Source organism: Hylobates moloch, unplaced genomic scaffold, assembly GCF_009828535.3.
Source record: "Hylobates moloch isolate HMO894 unplaced genomic scaffold, HMol_V3 SCAFFOLD_1, whole genome shotgun sequence".
Lineage (NCBI taxonomy): Eukaryota > Metazoa > Chordata > Mammalia > Primates > Hylobatidae > Hylobates > Hylobates moloch.
In genome coordinates this window covers 178,469,544-178,494,056 of record NW_026652276.1, presented here as the reverse complement: position 1 = coordinate 178,494,056, position 24,513 = coordinate 178,469,544, and the positions used below count along the sequence as shown (strand labels likewise).

The following is a 24,513-nucleotide window of genomic DNA, read 5'->3' as shown; positions in this document are numbered from 1 at the left end:
TCTTAAAATCTGAATAAACAGAGCCAGAAAAGATGGCAAGTGCCCGTAGTGCCAGCTACTCAGGAGGCCGAGGTGGGAGGATACCTTGAGGCAGGAGTTTGAGGCCAGTCTGAACAACAATATAGAGACCCTGTCTGTAAAATTAAAAAATAAAATTGAACATATAAAACCTACAATGATATCAAAACAATCTTCCCCGTTTGTGTTTGCATTTTTAAAATGTGTTTTGAGCATTTAACTTCGATTTGTTTTTTGTGCATGCATTATCTTAAGGTTTTCATACAAATGCAAAGATTAAACTCATGACAATAAAATGAAAAATATCTCAAAATAATGCCCTTTCATTATTAACACATTCGGATACACATACACGCTCCATTTGATGCTAAGATCACTTCTACTTAATCTTAAATTGTAATGATATTATTAATGTTTTTCAGAATTACATTCATTAACATTTCTAGACTGCCCTCTATGATCCAGGAAATGGTCTGTATGTTTTATATGTGTTAATTTAATCTTTATAATAACTCTGAGGTTGGTATTACTATCACCTCCATTTTATAGACCAAATAAGTAAAAAGCAGAGAGAGTATGTGATCTTGCCAATATCACCCAGATAGGAAATGGCAGAGCTAAGATTTGAATCTAGCTAGCACTCCAGTAGATAATCTCAATTATCACACTCTATTGCCTCTACTGTATAACAAGGTATACAGCAATTGTACATGTATGCCTTGTTATTTAGAAGAAACAAAAATAGAGTTTCACGTAGAAGTATTTGGAAATAAAATGTTGTCTCTATCTTAAAAGACTTAAGCAAATAATAGATGACATGATTCATTATATTATTTCTTTCTTCTGTATATTTAAAATCTTTTTCCTAATAAAAATAATCTTACATTGAAACATTATGCTCATTTGAATGATGTAGGCTCTTTGGAAATAAAACTCAACTTTTTTTTATTAATACTATATGTAGAATAAGAAAGTGAAATCCACCCAATTTCCTCAAAGAATTAATGTCTGCACTGTTTTTGAATAAACACAGAAATTGACCCAGCTGGTCTTAAAGCTTGAAACTTATATTTACCTTCTCTGAATTCCTTTCTCTGGAAACCAATCATCAGGCCTCCCCAGGAACTGAAACTCACCAAATCACCACATCCAGACAATGAGACACCAGATCTCCTCCTAATTCCTGTTTTTCCTGCATATAGTTTCATTTCTTTCATGCTATATAAACCTCCAATTTTAGTCAGTTGGGTAGACAGATTTGAGACTTATCTCCCATCTCCTCAGCTGCAACATCCAAATAAAGCTTTCTTCCCTGGCAATATTCTTTGTCTCAGTGACTGGCTTTCTGTGCATCAAGCAACGAGACATAGACTGAACCCCTATTGTTTTGTTAACAGAACTTAGTTCTGATGGAAGAATATAATAAGCCTGAGTTCATGTTTCACAAATATTCATAGTTGGAACCAAAAATCTTGATACTTACATCACTTGTAGTAATTACAGACAAATATTCTAACTCCACTACTTATTCTCCAACTTCAATTAATTTTGGACCTAGAGAAACTACATTGTCTAACTCCCCTCTTAGTCCTGATGGCTGTCCCCAGTGACAAAAGAGAGAAGATGAGGCAACACTGTCCACTGCCATTCTCATCTGCATCCAGTCCCATTAGATGAAACTAAGGAAGCAAATATCTTAAACATTAATTCAAGTATCATCCATAGTAAAAGCTAGCTTTATTATTTCCTGTCTTCATTTTGCTTCCACTAACCTTGAAGCAAAATTAACATTTTCATTTCCACCATGCTTACAATACAGCACCACTTTAAAAGGTGAACACATCTTCACAAACACTATGAAAATATGGGTACACAAATTTAACAAGCATGATCTCAGCGATTACTGTATACTATAAAATAAACTAAATATTATTTCTACCTCAAATTGCTAAAAATTTAGTGGAGAAGACCAAACCTTGTACACATATTCTATCATATAAGGTATTGTACCATTAAAGCCAAAAATGCATTACAAGTTGCTTAGAACACTCATAGGAAGGACTACCATTTGCTACCTACAGAAAAAAACAAGGAAGGCTTAAAAGAGTTATTATTTACATTGGGTTTTTAAGTAAAGCATTTGATTGGAAGAATTGTATGGTATCATGATCAGGTAATTAGCATGATTAGTCATGTTAACATTATCTAGCATAAGTTAACTGGACACAGGAAAGATTTTCTTAAATATCCAGTAAGGCCATATGTGCCTTATATCCTTCCATGAGAATCATGGCTCATCCAATAATTTATCCCAGTTATACCTGAGTAGTTTGTTTTGTTTTCTGAGGTTTTTTGATTGTTTTTGAGACAGGGTCTCACTGTCACCCTGGCTGGAGTGCAGTGGCACAATATCAGCTCACTGCAGCCCCGACCTCCTGGGCTCAAGCAATCCTCCCGCCTCAGCCTCCCAGGTAGCTGGGACTACACGTGTACCCCACCATGCCTGGCTAATTTTAGTATTTTTTTGTGGAGACAAGGTTTCACCATATTGCCCAGGCTGGTCTTAAACTCCTGGGCTCAAGTGTTCTGCCTGCCTCAGCCTTCTGAAGTGCTGGGATTACAGGTGTGCACCACCACGCCTCTACCTGTGTTTTTAAGTTTCAAGAGGAAAACCTGTTTAAATAACCAAAGCCATAATTTTTATATTGTACAATCGTAAGGAGACATTAATTCTATACTTAACTTCAGCCACTGCTTTAGCTAAATCTGGCTGTATTTATTTTATAGCCACAAGGTGAATATGAATAGCATTGATCTAAGTAGAGGAACGTAGATAACTATAAAATTCCCTTGAGGAATTGTCTTATACCAAAGTCCTTGAAGAGCATAAACTTCCCCACAAACTGACTAATTCGGATGCAGCTAATAGAAAGCTTTCACTCTAAAGGAAGCATTGATCAACTTTAAATACTTGTTTTACCTTTGAGGCCATGCATCATCATTATAATGAACAAAATCAATAGATTACACTCGAATGTATCCTTTCTATACAAACATGAACCTGGTGCTACACCAGCCTAATAAACACGAAAGAACAGTAGAAATCAGGAAATTCCAAATTTCATCCTGATGCCAACATGTACTAATCTCATGACCTTCTTTGTATGATTTACTTCTATTATGAGGGCTGCTACTACTTCATCTCTACTCATGTCCCATACTCTCCTCCCCTGCCCCCACGTTCCTCTAAATGCTGGTGTTCTGAGGAGTCTATCTTGTACTGTCTTAAGGTATTTTTTTTTTAATGTTGTGTAGATGTGTGAAGCAGGCTGAAAGTAGACAATAAGGAGTAGTGGTATTACAGCAGGCTGGAGAATATGTTATATCCAAAGGTATTCAAATTCATTTTGTTTTTAGCTTTGTATAAGCATGCCAAAATTTATCTGTAGATGAATCTGGCCTTGCTATATATGTAACTTCACACTTGCTCGGGAAATTTCAGCCACTTGTTTTCAAATTCCCCTCATAAGCTAAACATAAAACTCTATTCTAGGCCACTCTCCTAAGCAACCAAACTAAATACTTAGCTGCCTACTACGAATCTCCTCTTGAATATCCTTGAGCAAGTTTTTGGTATAAATGTTCTTGACTTTTAAAAATCTTTGTCTGAAACACTGCAGGCCTTCCAAATCTACAATTATATCCAGATTTCTTGGCAGACCTGAATGTTTTCTTCCATTAAATCCTTGATGATTATATCTGATACATGTGCTTTGACTTGATCTCTGGGAAGACAGGACTTATGAATAGACCTATGAATTCTGACCTTCATATTTATTAACTTTGTTCCCACATTTTTTACTTTTCTGGCATTTGAAGAGTACTTCTCAAACTTTTTCTGAGCATTGATAAACAATTCAATTGTCAAATTTGTTAGGATTATTGATAAACAATTCACATAGTCAAATTCTCCAATGAGAATTTTGTTTTACTGGTTTTCGTTTTGATGGTTTTAGTCTGCTTTTTATAGATCATTGACTGGCTCTTTCTTTGGGGACAGTAAGCATATATTCAACATTGTTTTTCTGCCTGACGTATCTGATATAACTACCTTAGAGAAAAATTTTCCTCTGTGTCTTTAATACTTACTTTACTGTTACTGAATATCTCATGGATTTCTCCATTGACTAGATTTTACTTTATTAGTCTTAAATGAAGAAAGACCCATCCAGTCTCAAGAGTGGGAAGTAGTCTGATGGTACAGATTTTTTTCCCCAAAGATTTGTCTTTGGTGCTGTCATATTTATAACTACAGAAGTGATAATGATATAAAACATTTGGTCCTGCCACTGGTCAACAATAGGGCAAGAGTTTTCTTCAAGGTATGTATTTCATTGCAAATCCTCTAGATTATAGAGACCTACACAAGTCTGGACTAAGGGTGGGATAGTAGGGACAGGGTCTTTCTAAAAATGAAAGTATGGGGAACAAAAATGGGGAAGTAAGTCTGGAATATAATTATGACATGTTCTTAAGCTATACTTCAGAACATTCCTTTTACAGTTGTGTGAAATGAAGCTTTAATATGAACTTAGATTTATTGGGAAAGAAAGTTTGAGTGATTACAATGTGTACTCGATATTTTAAGAGTTATGTCAGCTGCTATAAGTGCATAAGAGCTGCTCTCTGGGAACTTATACTCTTAAGGAGGGACTCTAAGACAATAATTCACAAAGATTGGCTGTGCCTTCAAGGAGGAGAAACTTTCATTTCACTGCCAAACATTATATGTTCCGCTTAGGAAAGTTACTGGTAAAGTTCCTGCAGGGTATTAAACACCAAAAAAAGAGTCAGTAATAAGTGACAAAGATCTTGACAATGGAAAAAGATATATGAATGTTTATAAATTTATGTAATAATGTATCATAATTAAATGTATTTAATATTTATAATCATAAAATGAGATAATTTCGATAGCTCTTAAGGACATATTTGAGACCAATGTCTAAACTTAGATGATTGTATTAGAGCAGTGAAAGGAAATGATTGATATGAGTACTAGGAAATCCTGGAAATGATCACTAATCTACTAGTCTTAGGAGTTGGAAAACAAATCATCTCCAGCAGAACTGGTGAAAAAGTTAAAATAACCAGAGCCTCAGGATTTCAAATCTTTTAGTTATACCCAGGAGGTATAATATCTAAAATAGAAACTTTATTTAGCGCTTGTTTTTTGTTTTTGTTTTTCAGACGGAGTCTCGCTCTGTTGCCCAGGCTTGAGTGCAGTGGCGCAATCTCGGCTCACTGCAAGCTCCGCCTCCCGGGTTCACGCTATTCTCCTGCCTCAGCCTCCCAAGTAGGTGGGACTACAGGTGCCCGCCACCATGCCTAGCTAAATTTAAAAACAAAAATTTTTTTAGTAGAGACAGGGTTTCACCGTGTTAGCCAGGATGGTCTCGATCTCTTGACCTCGTGATCTGCCTGCCTCAGCCTCCCAGAGTGCTGGGATTACAGGTATGAGCCACCGTGCCTGGCCAGCTCTTTTAAGTTAAATTTGTCCTAAGGTTACCTTTGCATTTTGAATTTCTTTACAGTAAACTGCAACCTAACTTAGTATGTTAACAAACTGCAACCTACTTTAAAAGTATATTCTTGTAACTAATAACTGAGTCTCAGCTAATCATAGCAGCTGAGTTTCAGCCAATCACAGGCTATGTCCACAGAAGGCAAATGCTACATCATGCCCAAGTAAGGTAAATGCCCAGCTATCACCATGCCCAAGTAAGGTAAATGTCCAGCTATAACCAATCAAGCTGTTTCTATACATCACTTCCTTTGTCTGTCTACAAATACTGCCTGGCCATGTTGCTGGGTGGGGCTCTGTCCTAGTTTTGAGTACTGCCTGATTCATGAATCATTCGTTATACAAATAAACTCGGGTAAATTTAATTTATCCACAATTTCTTTCAACAGCCCACGGATATTAATCCCCATTGAAACATACTGAGGACTAAATTTATTAATAATGTTATCTCAGCAGTTAGTATGCCAATTAGCCCCACTGTTTTGTTAGATAGTTGATATAGATGTATGAGATTGTAAAGTTACATTTTATAATCTCAAATGACAAATTTTTAATGAGGAATATGACATTGTAGAATTTGAACAATAAAAATACATAGCTAAACTGGCATGTAGAAAAGTGAGAGCAAAGAACAGTGATAGTAGCCAAATTCAAACAAAAACAATGTGATGATATTATGATTTGTGAACACCTGGTATACAAAATACCAGCCAATGCATATATAAAGTTGTAAACAAAAGATCCAATTAAATCTACCCCCTATTGCAAAACTTTTGGTGAGGGTGAGTAAATTTCATCATCGATAGGAGTCTAACTTCATGAAATAAGTAACAATCTTTTAAAAAAAATGTAAATACTGAAAATTGTTAACTAGAATATCAAAGTACAACGTGTATTTACAGTTCTTAACTTTCACTGTAAGATAGTAAATATTTCTATTGCAGAAAACAATTTGATCATTAGTTATCAAAATGCATTAGGAGATATTAGAAAAAACTCAGTGCAGCACCTAATTTTATATTCATTTTACTATAGAAAAATTATCTCCCCCAAAGGGTTTGATTATATTTAAAAGATAACAGTCACTCAGATGAATGAGTGGAGTGTTTGCACTAACTTTAATATGTCAGGAAGAACAAATTGAAAATATGTGCAAAAACTGCTGATTAATGATCTCTCAATTACTATCCTCTCTCTTCTCTCTTTAATAATATAACTTTACATGTTAGTTGGGTATGTACACATGGGTCAAGGGTTAGGGGGAGTACTCCATACCCTCTTGCAACAAGGCAAGGCTGTTCACTAAGTTGTGGACAAGGGGCACAGACAGAAGTGATGTATGCGAACTCTGAGACATGCCCCTAAAGGCAAAGGGCATGTCTCCCATTGTCACTTGCCTCTCTCCTCTAATCTAGAACGCAGAAAGAATCATGGATATCGGAACACCGATCTTGGAGCACAACATGGAAGAGCTACATTGAGGAAAGCAGAGAACAGGGAGAAGAACCTTGAGGCCTGGAAGGACAGGGAGTTGCCGTATTAGCCAGTGTATCCAGAATGTTCCTAGAGAGGAATCAACTTCTGTCTAATTTGGGCCACTTTTACTTTAGGTATCTCTCTAACAGACAAACTGATATACTAATAAATACAACATAATTTGTTTTCATTCAAGGTCTAAGATCTTATAAGAGCATTAGCATTATATTCTAAAGCACTCTGAACTTGTCCAGTGAAAAATTTTTAGTATACAATAAATTATCATATAGTTCTTTATAAATTCTCAGAAAAATACACAGGAAATATTCCAAATACAGAAAACTGAATGATGTCACAAGGATTAACTTTGTATTTCACACTCATGTTGATTTGACATGATAATTTATTGGTTTTTTATTTTATACAGCATTCTACAAGTAGAATTATATTTCCTCATGCAATTCCTCCCATTTTTTCTCTTAAATTACATTCTTGCTTTACTTGAGCAATGACAGTCTTAAATACGGCCAAATGCAATAATTATTTACATAGTGCTTACATATATCAGCAATATTCAGATTTGTGTATGTAAAATAATATTTTACCCAGTATTAAGAAATGCATATTAATATACAGATTTCACAGATATGTAAACAACCTCACTTTGGCTCAGAAAATTTCGCAAGTCAATGAGCCTGAAAAAACATGGGCTTCCCACGTCGAGGGCAAAATCTGAATACTGGAAGACAAGTAATCGAAACAGTGAAAAACTATTTGAATGTGTTAGATTATCTTTTAATATAATGCTGAGCAGCCTATGAGGAAATAATGTCTCTGTACATTAATGATGGTAGAACCTGGTCTGGTCCTTTTTGTAAGTGATATTAAACTATGTATCAAAATTCATTAAAATGTCAAAAATTCCCACTTTTGGGAATCCTAAAAATAAGCTTAAAACTTTGAAGAAAAATGTTTATGTGTAAAGATGTATTGATATTTATGTGAATATTCACAAAGGAAAATTAAACTCCAAGGTAGAAGTGGAGTTAATTGAATCGTGTACATCAACTCAAAAGAATGATCCAACAACTATTTCACAAGATAAAAAATGATTATGCCACTTAATAACTTGTGTACTTAATGAATCATGCAGGGCCGGGCACGGTGGCTCACACCTGTAATCCCAGCACTTTGAGAGGCCCAGGCGGGTGGATCACGAGGTCAGGAGATAGAGACCATCCTGGCTAACACGGTGAAACCCTGTTTCTACTAAAAAATACAAAAAATTAGCTAGGTGTGGTGGCGGGCGCCTGTAGTCCCAGCTACTCAGGAGGCTGAGGGAGGAGAATGGCATGAACCCAGGAGGTGGAGCTTGCAGTGAGCCGAGATCGCACCACTGCACTCCAGCCTGAGCGACAGAGAGAGACTGTCTCGAAAAAAAAAAAAAAAAAAGAATCATGCAAATAAGTAAACACATATGTTCATGAGAAAGTTTTAAAAATGTAACAAAAAACCAACATGCTTATAGTAGGGTAAGAGTAATGAATGCCATTTTCTTCCCTCCTTTTGACTATTAAATTCTATAATGTGGTCATATTCGTTATCCATTTAAGTATATTCTTTATGTATAAGTATATATTTTCATTAGAATCTAAGAATATCCAGAACTGAAATGAACTTTATGGATCACCTATTCTTAGATTAGAGAGTAACAGTTCAAATTTTAATAGGTGTTAAAGCCCTAGGATGACTATAATTTTAGGGCTGGATTAGGGCATGAATTATTCTGATTCCTATTCTAGTTCACTTTGCATGAAACAACACTCTTTGCGAATTATTCTGATAATGTTATTGTTTGTATATAAAGAAACTGAGTTTTCTCCAAATGCTGACCATCATTATTTTAAATTTAAATGTGGACATTTTACTATTTATAAGGCTTGGATTTAATTTGCTAAATTTCACCTCATGGCAGAAAACAGAGAAGGAATCCTTTTCAGAAGCATAAACATATAACCCACAGTAGTATTAGATACTATTTTTTAAGGTGAGAAAATGGGAAAAACAGGGTAAGTTTAATAAGTTCACTTACACATTTTTTTCCTCTCCCAAGAGAGTTTGATTTAAACATTTGAATGAACATCAGTGAAGGCAAACTATGTAACAATATTAGAACAACTCAAGTATTACAAATAGTAACACGTGCACTTTTCCACTTGTAGTGGACATATATGCTCAAATGGGCAACTTTGAAGCATTGATTGAAACTGGGGTGATAGTGACTAAAAAGTCATATTGACATTTTACATATAATTGTTAAAATCTTGAACAAAGGAAAATGACCAATTTCAATGTAAAATAAAAATTACTTTCTAAATAATGAGCAAACCTAAATAAAACTGTTTGACGTATAAATGTAACTTCTTTAATTAGTTTAGAGAAAAAATACTTATTTGCAGTATTGGTTTCATTATCTTTATGCAATCCTTAATTGGAGGATTGCATGTCAGTGCCATTCACTTTATTATAAGTCTTTGTCATCACTTTACAAATTAAATATTAAATAAATGTTGCAGTTTATGTACCAGGAAGGTTCATGAAGATTTTGTATATACTTTTAAATAAGTTTAAAAATATCAAGTGCTAATTATAATGGTGAAACTAAACATCTCTTCAAAAATGGTACTTATTTTGATATCAATAAACCATTAAAACATTTTTAGTTGACAGTTTGTACTTAATAAGCCTCCTACATCATTAAAATAATATATACAATCATGATAAGAGGAAAGATGTCACTGGAACACCACCTATGTCTAGAGGAAAAAAAATACTTTTCAAAACACCCTTAGCTCTTCAGCTATAAATTGGAGAAAATAAAACCTTCTTCATTCACAGTACTGTTGTAGGATCTAAGTAAAATAAGTTGTGTAAAGTGGGTTAGTAGTATGGTTTGAGATGGTGGTGGTATAATTTGTTATAATTTGGGAAACTGTGATATTATGAAGGCATTATGTGTTTTCTCATTTTTTGAAGACCAGATAGACTTGTTTTATGTATTTTTTTTTTCATTTTCTTCTTTTAAATAGCTGGAAGAAAATTCCATATAATAGTATATAAATACAATTATTTTGATTCAGATGAGAAATGTGTGAAACATGTAATACTTTTATTTGTTTGCTGTGTTTACTGAAATACCCCAAGCTCTTAAAATAACTAAAATATAGGATGATCTTAACAAATACTTTTGTCTTAAGAAATAAGTATACGTAGGCATTTTTTGATCTAAGAGTCAAACACAAGAATTTTACAAAATTAAGTGTAACATTTATTAGACAACTTTGCAAATGTTTTCACCATAACTAAGTAATAAAATGCGTCCTCAATGTCTATCCAAAGGTAGCAATATTAGAAGTAATTGATTAGCACTAAAATAATCCATGTTTTCAAGTCATTTAAATATGCACATTAGAGTCATTTATTTAAAAAGTCATATGGAGCAACTACTTTGTTTCAAAGACTGTACAAGCAGGGCAGGTTGTTGCACAGCTTCTGGGGTGTCATTCATATTGTAGTTGAAGTAAACGGTTCTCCCTGGTGTGCAAAGTTCAAGTCAAAGCAGATAGGTGTGGTGACCCTGGTGACAGGAGCCAGGATACAGAGGCAGATGGGATTTGATAGCTATTTTCAATATTGCTAATGGAGTCCAGAGTATCACAGTTAGTACAGTGGACTGTGGTCTGGAAAAAGTGCAGTGAGGGTTCAGATCCAGAGAAACACATGGAATTTTTACTTAGAAGATGCCAAGAATAAGTTGTTAAAAATCACAAAATTCTTCATCATCTTGTATCTAACTAGTATTTTGCTCATGCAATCTAACATTGTCTTAAAAACTAAAACTACTAGCTCAATTTATTCTATATAAGGCCAATCATTTTACTATAATTTTCTTTGAATTTAATGTAAAGCATTTAATACTCACATCGAGATCATCCTTTGCATTGTAGTAGACAACTTCATTGCTCTACAAAAAAAAAAAGAATGCTTTATTGATTTTAATGAAAACAATACTGTATCAAATACTGAATACATTTTATGCATATTTAAAATAAACTCCTCGTAATCTTTCTTTCACAATATATTCCACAATGATCCATAAAGATTAGCCACTATTTTTCCAGGAACATATTAAAACAGTTTATCAGTCATATTACATCTTGCATTGGGAAAAAGATCCCAGTGTAAGTCTGAGACCCATTTGTCAAGAAAAAATAAGTGAAAAATTCTGAGTAAAATAAATTATACACAAACACATATATACACTGATATATATTAACACACAATGAACAGGATAATTCAAGAAGCATGTAAGATACATGTCTTAATACTTTGTTGAAGCCATGATTTTTGTATACATGCACACACATAGAGTGTTGAAATGATTCTGGAGGAAATGTGCATCTATATAATACTGGCAGAAATTTACTCATGGAGTCAGAAAAGAAATGATGAGCACCAGGGAATTCAGATAGTAAAAAATCTCAGATCATCTCACACTAATACTCTCATATTCTAGCAAAGTGGTGAATTAGCATTGGTTTTCTAGCAAGAGTAAATATATACGGATGACTCTACTAGCCATCAGTGTTCCTGAAAAATACCATAAATATAAATTAGGGCTATAAACTATGTTACAGACGAAAAATGGAAATGGATTAATAAAATGACTGTCAGGAATTTAAAACTCCTATTCTTTGTGTCTCTGAGGCTAGTTCTATGTAGTGTAAAAATAATCCGCTTAGACTGATTTCTCTGTCTTATTCCAAACTGATTGAAGATATAGTTCATCTTCCATAAGTCTTCAAGTAGTAAACTCACTATGATATGAACAAGTATTTTTCTCTGCCTCTTAAACATCCAAAAACATAGATGCTGTAAAATTTTAGGCCGGACGTGGTGCCTCACGCCTGTAATCCCAGCACTTAAAAAAAAATTAGCTGGGCATGGTAGCGGGTGCCTGTAGTCCCAGCTACTCCAGAGGCTGAGGCAGGAGAATGGCGTGAACCCGGGATGCAGAGCCAAGATCGCACGACAGAGACTCCGCCTCAAAAAAAAAAAAAATTATTAAAAGCAAACATATAATACACAATTTTTAAAACGGAAATTACTTGAGAAAAGTTCACTAAATTAGTGCCTCTCAAAGTGTATTCCCTTTCCCCCTCCCCCCAAAAATCACTACTTCTTCAAGATATTAATGGATGTCATGTGGGCAAAAGCATTCTATGATCATATGACTTTAGAAAATAATAAAGTTAAAATTATCTCTTTTCGGCAGCACTTCACAGAGACAATGTATGACTGTACATTATAAATCTCCAAGAGGAAAATACAATGTGTTTTCTCAGTTTATTTACCACAGAAATCTGCCTGTTTTTGTTTGAGAAACATACCATGTGACTAAAACTCTATAAAATATAGGTCTCCATGAAGACCAAACAAACCAAAAATGATATAAATATCACAACATATGATTCATAATAGAGACTGAAACCCATGTATTTGAATTTCATTTAGAATCACTAAAAGTTTTACATTATTCAATTGATTTTCAAAAGAATTATTCAGTAGCTAAAAATTTTAACATGCATAAAAATTCTAATTCCTGAAACATTTCTTACAGCATTAGTTTTTTTTTTTTTTTGGAGATGGAGTCTTGCTCTGTTGCCCAGGCTGGAGTGCAGTGGCGCGATCTCGGCTCACTGCAAGCTCCGCCTCCCGGGTTCACGCCATTCTCCTGCCTCAGCCTCCCAAGTAGCTGGGACTACAGTCGCCCACCACCACGCCCCGCTAATTTTTTGTATTTTTAGTACAGACGGGGTTTCACTGTGTTAGCCAGGATGGTCTCGATCTCCTGACCTCGTGATCCGCCCACCTCGGCCTCCCAAAGTGCTGGGATGACAGGTGTGAGCCACCGTGCCTGGCCTTATAGCATTAGTTTTATAACAGTTAAAATAAAAAAGCAGAGCTCACCACATGTGCAAAGCAAGACAATCTTCTGAATCCACCTGAGACCTAAACCTAATTACTAGTTTATTGATCCTGCTTGTACCTCTGCAGTTTATACTTAGGAGACAATTTTCAATTTAAAATGTGGATTCTACGAAAAGTTAAAGCACTGAATAAGTTCATCTTCATTTTAGACTTTATTTTCTGCCATCTGCTTGCTTACATTAACAGAATGGGAACACGTAGAAAACAAGGTGAGGCTGCATTGAATTTCAGGCAGTTCAACATCGTCATTTTCAACAGATACTCACTAATATCTATATGCACACACTGTTGTGCCAAGAAAGGCAAAAAATAAGTCAAACCTATCAACTCCTACTCTTTTGGTAAAATAATGGATACAAATCAGTTGCATAAAACAACATGTATGTAGGATTACACTTGGTCCATGGTACTAGAATTAATGATTAGTCAATGTATTTCCTAGTAATAAAATATAAATAAATAATCCTTATTTATTAAGGCTAAGATTAAGAGTATTTCACCTACTCTCAGAAGGGTTACAAGTATGATTTTTTAAGTGCCAGTATTGATAAAAACTAAGTATTTTGATCCTGTTAAGAGCTATGCATGAAAATAAAATTAAGTAAAATTAAGAATTAAAAAGATCTAAGTTAATCTGAGAATTTCCCAATGTTTTTTTTCCCTTTTTCACGTACTACATTCTACAAAACCTGTTACTTATCTCTTCTTTCAGAATGAGGGTCCATGGTACAATGATGAGCACTCTAAACTCTGAAACTCTATGTTGCTTTTAAAACTGTTATTGAAAAGGTGCATTTCAAAATTTACTTAAGTATTATGAATTTGTACAAGGCTTTCTGGACTCTGGATTGCATATAATTCCAAACGCTGAGTTTTTAAGTAAACTGAAGAAACAAATACATATTAGTTATAAAATTATATTGCAGGTCAAACATCCATACTCATCCATACTCCTTTCTTGTAACTAAGTATTTGACCTTTCCTTTTTTTTTTTTTTTTTTTCCTTTATTGAGACGGAGTCTTGCTCTATAGCCCAGGCTGGAGTGCAATGGCATGATCTCGGCTCACTGCAAATTCTGCCTCCTGGGCTTAAGCAATTCTCCTGCCTCAGCCTTCCAAATAGCTGGAATCAGAGGCATTTGCCAACACACCTGGCTATTATTATTATTATTATTGACGGTGTTTCATCATGTTGGTCAGGCTGGTTTCGAACTCCTGACCTCAAGTGATCTGCCTGCCTCAGCATCCCAAAGTGTTGGGATTACAGGCGTGAGCCACCGTGCCTGGCCTTGACATTTCCATTCTAAAAAGAGTTCTTTCTCAATGCATCATTCATTTATATGGTCAAAATATCAATGAAAAAAACAAAACTGACTTTTTATAGAAAACAGCAAAATGAGAAAGCACTTACTCAAATATGCGTGCTTAGACAGGTTGTCACATTTTAAGAAGAGAACATAGACCTTAGTGGAATTTGCAACCAATTATGTCCCATACCGTAAAACTAAATTTCTTCTTCACCAATAAATAGGATATTGCTTTTGGCTTAGGAGCATTTTTACAAACCTCATATGATAAATATGCTTTTCTTTCTCAAACCCCAAATTTTCATTCATAGCATATACATTTCATTATTCCCTTATTTCATGAAACAGAAAAGCTCACTTGATCAATTTTAATAAGAATAAATTTATATAGGGCATCAGGAGTTGGAGAAACTAACTCTGCATCTGCTCTGTCAACCAAATCCACCTCTATGGAATATGACCTTAAAATAAATGGAAAATATTCAAAGAGCATTTAATGTATATAGCCACATAAAAATTTTTTTCCAAGTCTCAGTTCATCATATTTTCTTATAAAAAAAATTGCAATTGGCTGGGCGCAGTGGCTCACACCTGTAGTCCCAGCATTTTGGGAGGCCAAGGCGGGCGGATCACAAGGTCTGGAGATCGAGATCATCCTGGCTAACACGGTGAAATCCCGTCTCTACTAAAAATACAAAAAATTGGCAGGGCATGGTGGCGGGCACCTGTGGTCCCAGCTACTTGGGAGGCTGAGACAGGAGAATGGCGTGAACCTGAGAGGTGGAGCTTGCAGTGAGCTGAGATCACGCCACTGCACTCCAGCCTAGGTGACAGAGCGAGACTCGTCTCAAAAAAAAAAAAAAAATTGCAATTCTTCGTTTGTGATTTTTGTTTGGACGGTTTCAGAATTATTTGGCTCAGAAACAATTTCAACTATAATTTTGAGAAAAATCCTATTTTGGAGAAGCAGTCATTCTCTTTCATATCAATTCATTTATAGCTATCTTTTTGCTATTTAGAAATATATATTAAGATATGTGCAGCTATGTTAACTACATCAGTCTTTCACTAGGAGTTATCAAATCACTGAGTCACCACAATATATCAAGAACCAATCTTAACAGGATTGGGATAAAGGACAATTCTTAGGAAGAAAAGAAGATTCACACCGAATCAACTAAATTCTGTTCTGATGCTTTTATAGATATGAGTTTTACTTAAAATGAATTCTGTGCTAAAAGAAAATTAGGGGAGGAAATTAAAAAAAAATGAAGTTAAATGCCTTAAGTGGGTAAAATTAAAAGAGAAGAGGGAAAAAAGTCTCAGCTGAATTCTTTCTCCCTTAACCCAGTCTCCTGTTCCCAACCCACTTAGACTTTGTACAGGGACATTTTGGGGTTTCAACAACAATCGGGGGAGCCACATCCCACTCATTCAACAATTATTTTGGCAACCTTCTCCGTGCTAAGTATTGGAGAAACGAAGATGAATAATATCTACACCCTGACCACAGGGAGCAAGTGTTCACCCTCCAACTCGTCTGTGGCAAGGAGCTGACCTCCTATATATGAAAAATATCTCATTATGGTTGGATGACATGACCACATAAACTAAAGCTTTCTCAGTTTTCAAAATAGTTGAGAATTAAGAATTTAAGACAGTCAAGATATTTCCCCTCTGTTGATCAGTTTGAGCATGTGTGTGTTTCTTTCTTAATCATTTCCCTGTCTTATCACTAAAAATTCCCTCAGTCCCTTCTCCAGAAAGTACAGTTATATCAGTATCATTCAATACTTTAATTAAAACTGTGGCACATAAACTAATTACCATAGGAATAAATGATAGAATAATCTTGTTTCTCTATTATCCTTCAGCCTAAATGTCTTTATGCAAATTATTAAACATCATCATCTTGGAAGGTTTCACACTCAAACACACAGGTTTTCAGTGGATTTCAAGGCATTATGTGCAGTATGATAGAATAAAGTCAGCAATGGCCTCAAACTAGATTCAGGGATTAAACCTTTGGAGAGCTATTTTTCATAATTTAAGCACCACCAGATGACAAGAACAAATTGTTTTTTTTCTGATTTTTTAACCATACAGTTTAGTTATTTATTATCTCCTTCAAACAAATTTGCCCAAATGGTCCATGCTAATATAATACTGCTGCTTACTGAAATTTCAAACATCCCCTAGCAAGTTGAGAGATAAATTACTTTAGTCCCACATTGTCTCTTGGGAGTCAAAAATTAAATCTGAGCAAAATACACCTTTCCATCTTAAAAATGTATATTGTGAGTGACAGCCCCTTGCATGCCACTTGCCCACAAATGTGGGCCTCTGATGAATAGTTTATGCTAAAAATCTGAGGCAGACATGCAAAGCTTCCCCACGGAACTAAGATGTTGCCAGGAATAAGGCTTAAATATTGCAACCGAAAATTAAGATTTTATAGTCAACAATTAAAATATATGACACATTCAAAATTCAAATAGAGACTAACTTCCTGTCCAATCTACTAATTCTCTTTTCTTGGCTATACTCGGCTCTGCACATGATTCACAGCCTGACAAATTTTGGGCAACTGTACTGTCTGCTATAGTCACTTTTACAAAATATTGCAATCTTATTGTCATTTTTATCACTCCTGAGTTCCAAATATGAAGTCAATTGGTTAAACATTGTAGAAACTCGTCATTAAAAATAAGTTATGTTAATGATTCATGCCAGCCAACACCTACACTGTTTAGCTAAAATCATTTATAACTCAAATTTTCTGGAAATATATTTGTAGCAATTTGACTTAGCAACCACTGCTATTTTGTCCATATCAACTGTTGTACCTGGGATGAGTTCAACCAACAGCACTGTAACACTGTGTGAATAAAAGAACTTAGGAACATGTATGTGTGTGTGGCTGTGTGTGCGTGCCAGTGGTGAGGGGGGATATGAATGTGAGTGAATCATTTTCAAGACAGTGGTCCAAGAAAAAAAGTATTTTTTTCCTGTCATTATATTTGTTTGAAGTTTGGAAAACATGAACATATTGAGAAAGTATGTAATTTAGAAGGTGAAAAGAAAAAATAAAGATGGGCACAGGTCCATCTAGAGATAAGTGTTACCATATAACTGAACTGAAGACGTGATAAACCTGCATTCATATTATGTGACAAGAAACAATAAGATAATTGATATAAAGTGCTAAGTACAGTGCATGGCACACAATATATGCCCCGTAATTGTTAACTACTTTTTATATATGAAAAATATCAGGAATATACATCCATAGAATTTATCTATTAACTTTAGTTAAAAGCTAATTATACATGAAGTAATGTGAATTATAATTTTATTTTCTTAGATCAGTTAGGATGCAATGTGTCTATTTAAAGTACTATCTTCAAAGATTCCACATAGCACAGTGGAGAAGAAATAAAATTACTAGTTGTTGTTATGCTTTTTAATCTGATAAACCAAATGAGATGATTTATAAGAAAGCCTAATGAAAATGGTAATTAATTGGAGTGGAAGGGGCTTATATGCATCCTGTCCACCAAATGTGTTGCTTGCTCCTGACCTGTGTGATTCCACACTCTCCCGTCTGTACATGTATACCTCCACATATCAATCATCATTCATTACTGCCTACAAAAACTTTCACCTTGTATTAACCTAAAAGTTTGCTTGCCCATGCCAACATCCAAACTACCCAATCTTGCTTGAGAAAATTACATACCAGTAAATCAGGAGTTTTTATGTTTTAAAAACTGTAACAAACACGTAGGGTTGTTTGGTAAAATGTTTTTCTATTCAGAAGTCCTATAGCTTTTCAGAAACTGTTTATTCACCCAATCTAATCATGTGATTCTGTCTGGCTAGTAAATCACATCACCCCACTTATCTGAAGACAGAAATTAACAAGTACCTAAATATATTCAATAACTGTATTCCATCTCTTTATTTCTTTGGGTATAATAGGTCTAGACATAGTTATGGTCATAAAAGCTGAGCTGGTTACAGCCTGAATCCTTGAGGCTTCCTTCATCTGTTGGCTTCTTGGTGATAGGACAAATCATTTTTTTTTTTTAAGGTAGTAAGAATTTGGTTTCTAACACAATCGATAGTACTGATACTAATACCATACTTTCTACAATGTTTTCTTCGAATCTGATTTCTATTACTAATAGTATTATTTGCTTAAAGTTTAATTTTTATTTGTAGCTTTATGAGCATTTCAGTGTTCTAGAACTAACTCCTAAATCTGTGTCCTGGATGCTAGCTCCTGCTGATTCATTAAGAATTCCATTTCTTCATCATCCCCTTTTTCTCCCCTATGTATCCATCTTTTATTTAATCACATTCAGGTAATTTATAAAATGCAACTAAGAGATTTTGTGGAATAAAAACTCAGATGTGTTCTGCCATGAAATATTTTTTCACCTAAAATTTAAAATTCTAGCAGAAGGTTAATATACCAAAGAAGCCAAGTTCAATGTTTCCTTAGCTCCTATATAAAGACAAACCATTTTAATATTTTTCTAACATTTCTCTAATGAACTAAAGGTCAAAAATCACCTACTGCCAACTTGATATTTTATAAGTGGTATATCAGTAATCATTACCATTTTTTAAATGATGGGTCAATTTTTTTTACATCAACTCTTCACTAGCCTTTAAAATTAGTTGCATAATAAAAAATCAAGTAACTCTACATTTTGATTGTAGCTTGAATATCAGAGTTTTATTTAAAAAGATTAAAGTAAAATGATTTTGCTAATGTGATTCAATAATGTATGGATTATAATGAAAACATATAATTTGTTCCTTCTTTGAATTCTCAGCATTCTTTCATAAGAATAAATAAGCATTGAGCTTTGTACACATGCTGAGCCTGATTCAGGTTAGAAACCTAAACACATGTGTTTTTTGAGACCCTGATTACTAAAGGTGACCCAGTGAGTTAAATATTCTCAATGTCAATTTTATGTATTGAAAAGCTAAGACTAGCAACAGTTAAACTGAGTCTTCTTATCCCCAATCAAATACTTATACCTCCTGTGTACTGCTATTATGAATGCAGGCATGACCTACATCTTAGAGACAGTGAATTTTATATATGGATATATATATAGATATATATATATATAAATTGTATATATAATATATAAATTTTACATATATAAATTTTATATATGCAGACATATATACACACACAAACACATTCTGTATATATATTATACATACACAATTTTATATATATACATACACATATATACCTATATGTACACTCTCTAAGCAGTTTACCTAATAAAATAGTTAATCTTTGAGACACATTCATTCACTATCCATTCTTTTAACTTTGTCTTATAATCTACATTAAAATATAAATTTAAAATTATTATTAATTTATTTAGCTTACTGGAAGAACAACAAAACGAGAAAATAATTTTGGCCTTTTGTAAGCTTGCTTCTGTTACTTTTGCCACATATCACTTTATATTTCTTCATCAGGTATTTTCCATTGCATAATTGTAATATTTTAGTCTGCTTATTTTTTAAGTTGCCATTATGGTGCCTGTAAATTAAAGTATCACTTCATAAGTTGTCCAGCACATTAACCAATCTACAAGCCAAAGCCAAAGCTATCTAAGAGGAGTGGTCACAGCGAAAGATAATAGATTCATGTGTCTTTCCTATGTTTAATAACCTAACTGCAAAGATACTCATGTACTACAGCCCAGAGCTGTACTATCATGCTGGTGACACAAATGGAAATATCTCCCTAGAGGAAAGAAACATTCATGACGTTCACTAAAAGGAACTGCTCATTTCTTCTACATAAGTGTGTGTGTGTGTATATATATATATATTTTTTTAAAGGTAAGAAGATTGAGCTACTACAATTTGAGTAGAGACAATGTTCTATTGTGCATATACTCAATGCTAGCAGTGTCTGGAATGCTGTATGAAGTGCTATTGAAAGGGCTGATAAATGATTAAATGAATACGATAGGCCTATGAGCAACTATTAGAAATTCAGCCAGGCGCCATGACTCAGGCCTGTAATTCCAGCACTCTGGGAGGCCGAGGTGGGGCAGATCACCTGAGGTCAGGAGTTCGAGACCAGCCTGGCCATCATGGTGCAACCCTGCCTCTATTAAAAATACAAAAATTAGTTGGGCGTTATGGCACACACCTGTAATCCCACCTACTTGGGAGGCTGAGGCAGGAGAATCACTTGATCCCAGGGGCAGAGGTTGCAGTGACCTGAAACAGCACCACTGCCCTCCAGCCTGGGTGACAACAAGACTCCCATCTCAAAAAACTATTAGAAATTCTAATAAAATAACAAATACACACACACACCTGCACACATACACATAATGCATCACATTTTAAAAAGTATAGAGCTTTACAAAAGCTCAAATAAGTTAAAAGGTAGGCTACTTTCACTCTCATAGGAAATCAAGGAGAAATTCCAAGTAGACGGATTTCAGAGTTCGTTGTCTCTTGAACTTCAAAGGAGATCAATTCCTATTAAACATTAAGAGATATATCAATTTATTTCTTCATCTGATAAACTTTAATAGGAATCTGCCCGTAAGCTATTTTGGTGTTCCAAATGATATCAATAAATATATGATTTAAACTCTATGAGAAGAGCAAAGGTAGAATGTGAGAAGGTAAATATATTATTTTCCTCAGGCACCACATCTCCCAGAAACCTCATTCCAGAACTAAACAAACACATTCCTAATGCTGTGGAACTTGCTTTAATCTCCTTTAATCTGTAACTTCAATGAAGCTTTAGATATAATCATCTAAAGCATTAAAATTTAATCCTCTAAAATATTTCATTTCTTATGTTTCTTCCTATTGACTCAGACACCCCACAGATCTTCTTGACTCATGATCAAGGTCAACAGCACTTGATCATAATATATGATGTCTTAGCAAGAGAGTTGTTAATTTGTCCAATGGTAATATTAGCCCTTCCTTTCCAGATTAATCATTATCAACTCCAGGTTATTATCCTACTAAAAAAAATATGAGAATTAACATTATGGTCAGTGAATAACTTAGTTTAAAATAATCTGTTCAAAATTAGAGCCTCAAAGAACATTAGGTTGGTAATCACTACATCAATTTCATTCATCTTTCATCAGGCTTAAAGGGATATGTAGGATAGGAAAGAAAGCTAGTACAGGGACATTTGGTATGTGTCTATTATGAAATAAACATTCACATATATACAGTACTCCTTGCTCATCTCCAGGAGAAACTTCCAAGATGCCCCAGTAAAGGCCTGACACTGCAGATATAGATAATATTCCTATGTATACAAACTTATAAGGTTTAATTTGTATATTAGGCACAGTAAGAGATTAACAACAATAATCAAATAATTAACTATATGCTGGCATCACTATTCTGTGAACGTGGTAACAGCTAAAACAAATATATCACTGTTCAGCTTGGATAGTACATTATGTTCCTATAAGGCAATAGTCTTAAAAGCAAGGCTTGTTAAATTGAAAGGAGATTTATAAGTTTCAAAAATAGATGATTTTACATATAAGACAAAACTAAGAAGTCTAAATGATGAGGCATACTTAGAAAAAAAAGTCAACGGATGTTCCTCCCTACTAGAAAAAGGAATATTGAGAATTTCCTGAGTTGAAAGAGCAAAAGAAAAGCTGAAGGAGAGAGCTAAAAGTGACATGTATATGGACTGGGTCCAGTTATAGGTAGGAAACAGTGGGAGAGCGAAGGAGGTGTGTTTGGGAGAAATTTGCCACATTTTCTACTGGGAGTCTGGAATAAAGACTTTTCATTATTAAGTAAAATAAAGGTGCATCCAGGAAGCTTCCTTTGCTGGAGAAAACTCCCCAGCTTCCCTGCTTCATGTCAAAATTGGACAACCTTGTTTTTTGTGTTTTTGGAGATGGAGTTTTGCTATTGTCATCCAGCTGGAGTGCAGTGGCACAATCTCAGCTCACTGCAACCACCGCCTCCCAGGTTCAAGTGATTCTCCTGCCTCAGCCTCCCGAGTAGCTGGGATTGCAGGCACCCGCCACCATGCCCAGCGAATTTTTTATTTTTAATAGAGACAGGGTTTCACCATGTTGGCCAGGCTGGTCTCAAACTCCTGACCTCAGGGCATCCACTCACCTCAGCCTCCCAAAATGTTGGGATTACAGGCATGAGCCACTATGCCCGGCTGGATACCCTTCTTAATGCCTCTCATAGAACCTTCTTGTATTTCCCCACTCTATACATCAGAGAGAAGAGTCACTACACATCACTGGTTTGTTGTATTGATGAAATGGGCAAGTATCTGAGTCAAGGATCGGCTGCATTCCCTGCCTCAGTCTGTGTACTCAGCGCAGCGTAGTGTGATCACCGGCCTGAGCCCTGTGAGAGACCACACCTCAGCCCTCTTTGAGCTCAATGCCTGGCCCATGACAGCTTAGATGCCATTAACTACTCAACAAGCCTGCCTCCCTCATAAGGTTGTTGAATCATCTGATGAATTATCTTAATATTCCACAGACAAGATGTTCACTGACTGGTTTTTAACACTGTCCTAGGTTTGGTTCCCTAGAAATAGATATTGAGACTAGGATTTGAGCATAATTTATTTGGGAGGTGATCCCAGGAGACACCAATAGGAGAGTAGAGAAGTGAGACACCAAGGCACACAAGCTGTGGTCAACAGCAGGTGGACAACTGGGGCTGTTTCCCTAGGAACCTTGGGGAGGCTATATAGAATTTCACTCAAAACAGTCACATCCAAAGAATGAGGAGGCTCAGGTAGTATCCACCCACACCAACTGTCACTGAGAGTGTTCACTCCTGCACATTCTGGCCACTTGAGAAAGCCCTCAAGGCCAAGATGCTTAGAGTAGGAAGCTATAAGAGTATGTGCGTGGCCAGGTGCTCACGCCTGTAATCCCAGAACTTTGGGAGGCCAAGGTGGGCAGATCACAAGGTCAGGAGATCGAGACCACCCTGGCTAACATGGTGAAACCCCGTCTCTACTAAAAATACAAAAATAAAAAATTAGCTGGGTGTCGTGGTGGGTGCCTGTAGTCCCAGCTACTTGGGAGGCTGAGGCAGGAGAATGGCGTGAACCTGGGAGGCGAAGCCTGCAGTCAGCTGAGATTGCGCCACTGCACTCCAGCCTGGGCTACAGAGCAAGAGTATATGCATGTCTCTGCGTGTGTTCATGTGCGTGCGTGTGTGTGCATGTGTGTGTGCATGCGCTGAGGAGATGTGGGCACAGAACCAACAGCATCTATGATAGGCACACACAGTAAGTGTTTTAAAATGCTTACTGAGCACATGGCTAAATGCTTAAACGACTTTAAGCATTGACTAGTTAGTAATGTGGCTTCCCGAGGCTTTGGTTCCTCCCCTGTGACATAAAGATTCAGTTGATAAATACGGTCTCTAGAATCCTTCCACCTTTAAGGTTTGGTGTTTCCACTAACTGCTTTGCTTTAGATCACATTAAAAAAAACAAACAACAACAAAAAAAAAAACAAAAAAAACCGAGTAGCAGGGTTCATCTCCTTTTTTTTCCCCCAGTAAGTCACTGATTATTTTGCTTCTCATGTGAGCACCCAACAGAACTTAAAGAGGCACCTCTCTTATTCTGAAAACAAAGCAAAGCTTTTCCTAAAAAAAAAAAAAAAAAAAAAAAAAAATTGAAACCACCAGTACATAGTTTTGTAGAAGCATGTAAAACTGTAAAAAAGAAAAACCTTTGCATGATGTTTTTTTCTATCTTGAAAGGTCAAGTTAAGGTATATTCATTTATTCCTGAAAGGTAATGACTATGTTCCAAGGATAGATGTTAGCAATGGAAACATCCACAAACTAACCTAAATCAACCCCTTTGCACCTACCAAATACAAGTTGGCAATTTCCCCATTATGATATAAATTACCTGCTATAGATCAATTGCTGCTCCCTTTCATTAATATAATTAAATGACATTCATTTGTATTTAACTAAAGTAGAAATCAGTGTTTTTATAGGGCACAGATCACAGTTTAAATCTGTACTGCT

At 35.3% G+C, this 24,513-nt stretch overlaps 1 protein-coding gene across 9 annotated transcripts in view; it reads right to left on the bottom strand.

Annotated features, from left to right (window-relative positions):
* Positions 1-24,513, bottom strand: part of CACNA2D1 (calcium voltage-gated channel auxiliary subunit alpha2delta 1) — a 509,235-nt gene that overhangs the window by 191,683 nt on the left and 293,039 nt on the right. For all 9 annotated transcript variants that reach the window (XR_009208968.1, XR_009208970.1, XM_058425275.1 and 6 more), the window contains one exon: positions 11,061-11,102. Coding sequence is in view for 5 of the 9 variants with exons in the window: in XM_058425275.1 (XP_058281258.1) it covers positions 11,061-11,102 (42 nt within the window). In the remaining 4 variants the exon portion in view is untranslated. The remainder of the gene's footprint in view (positions 1-11,060; positions 11,103-24,513) is intronic.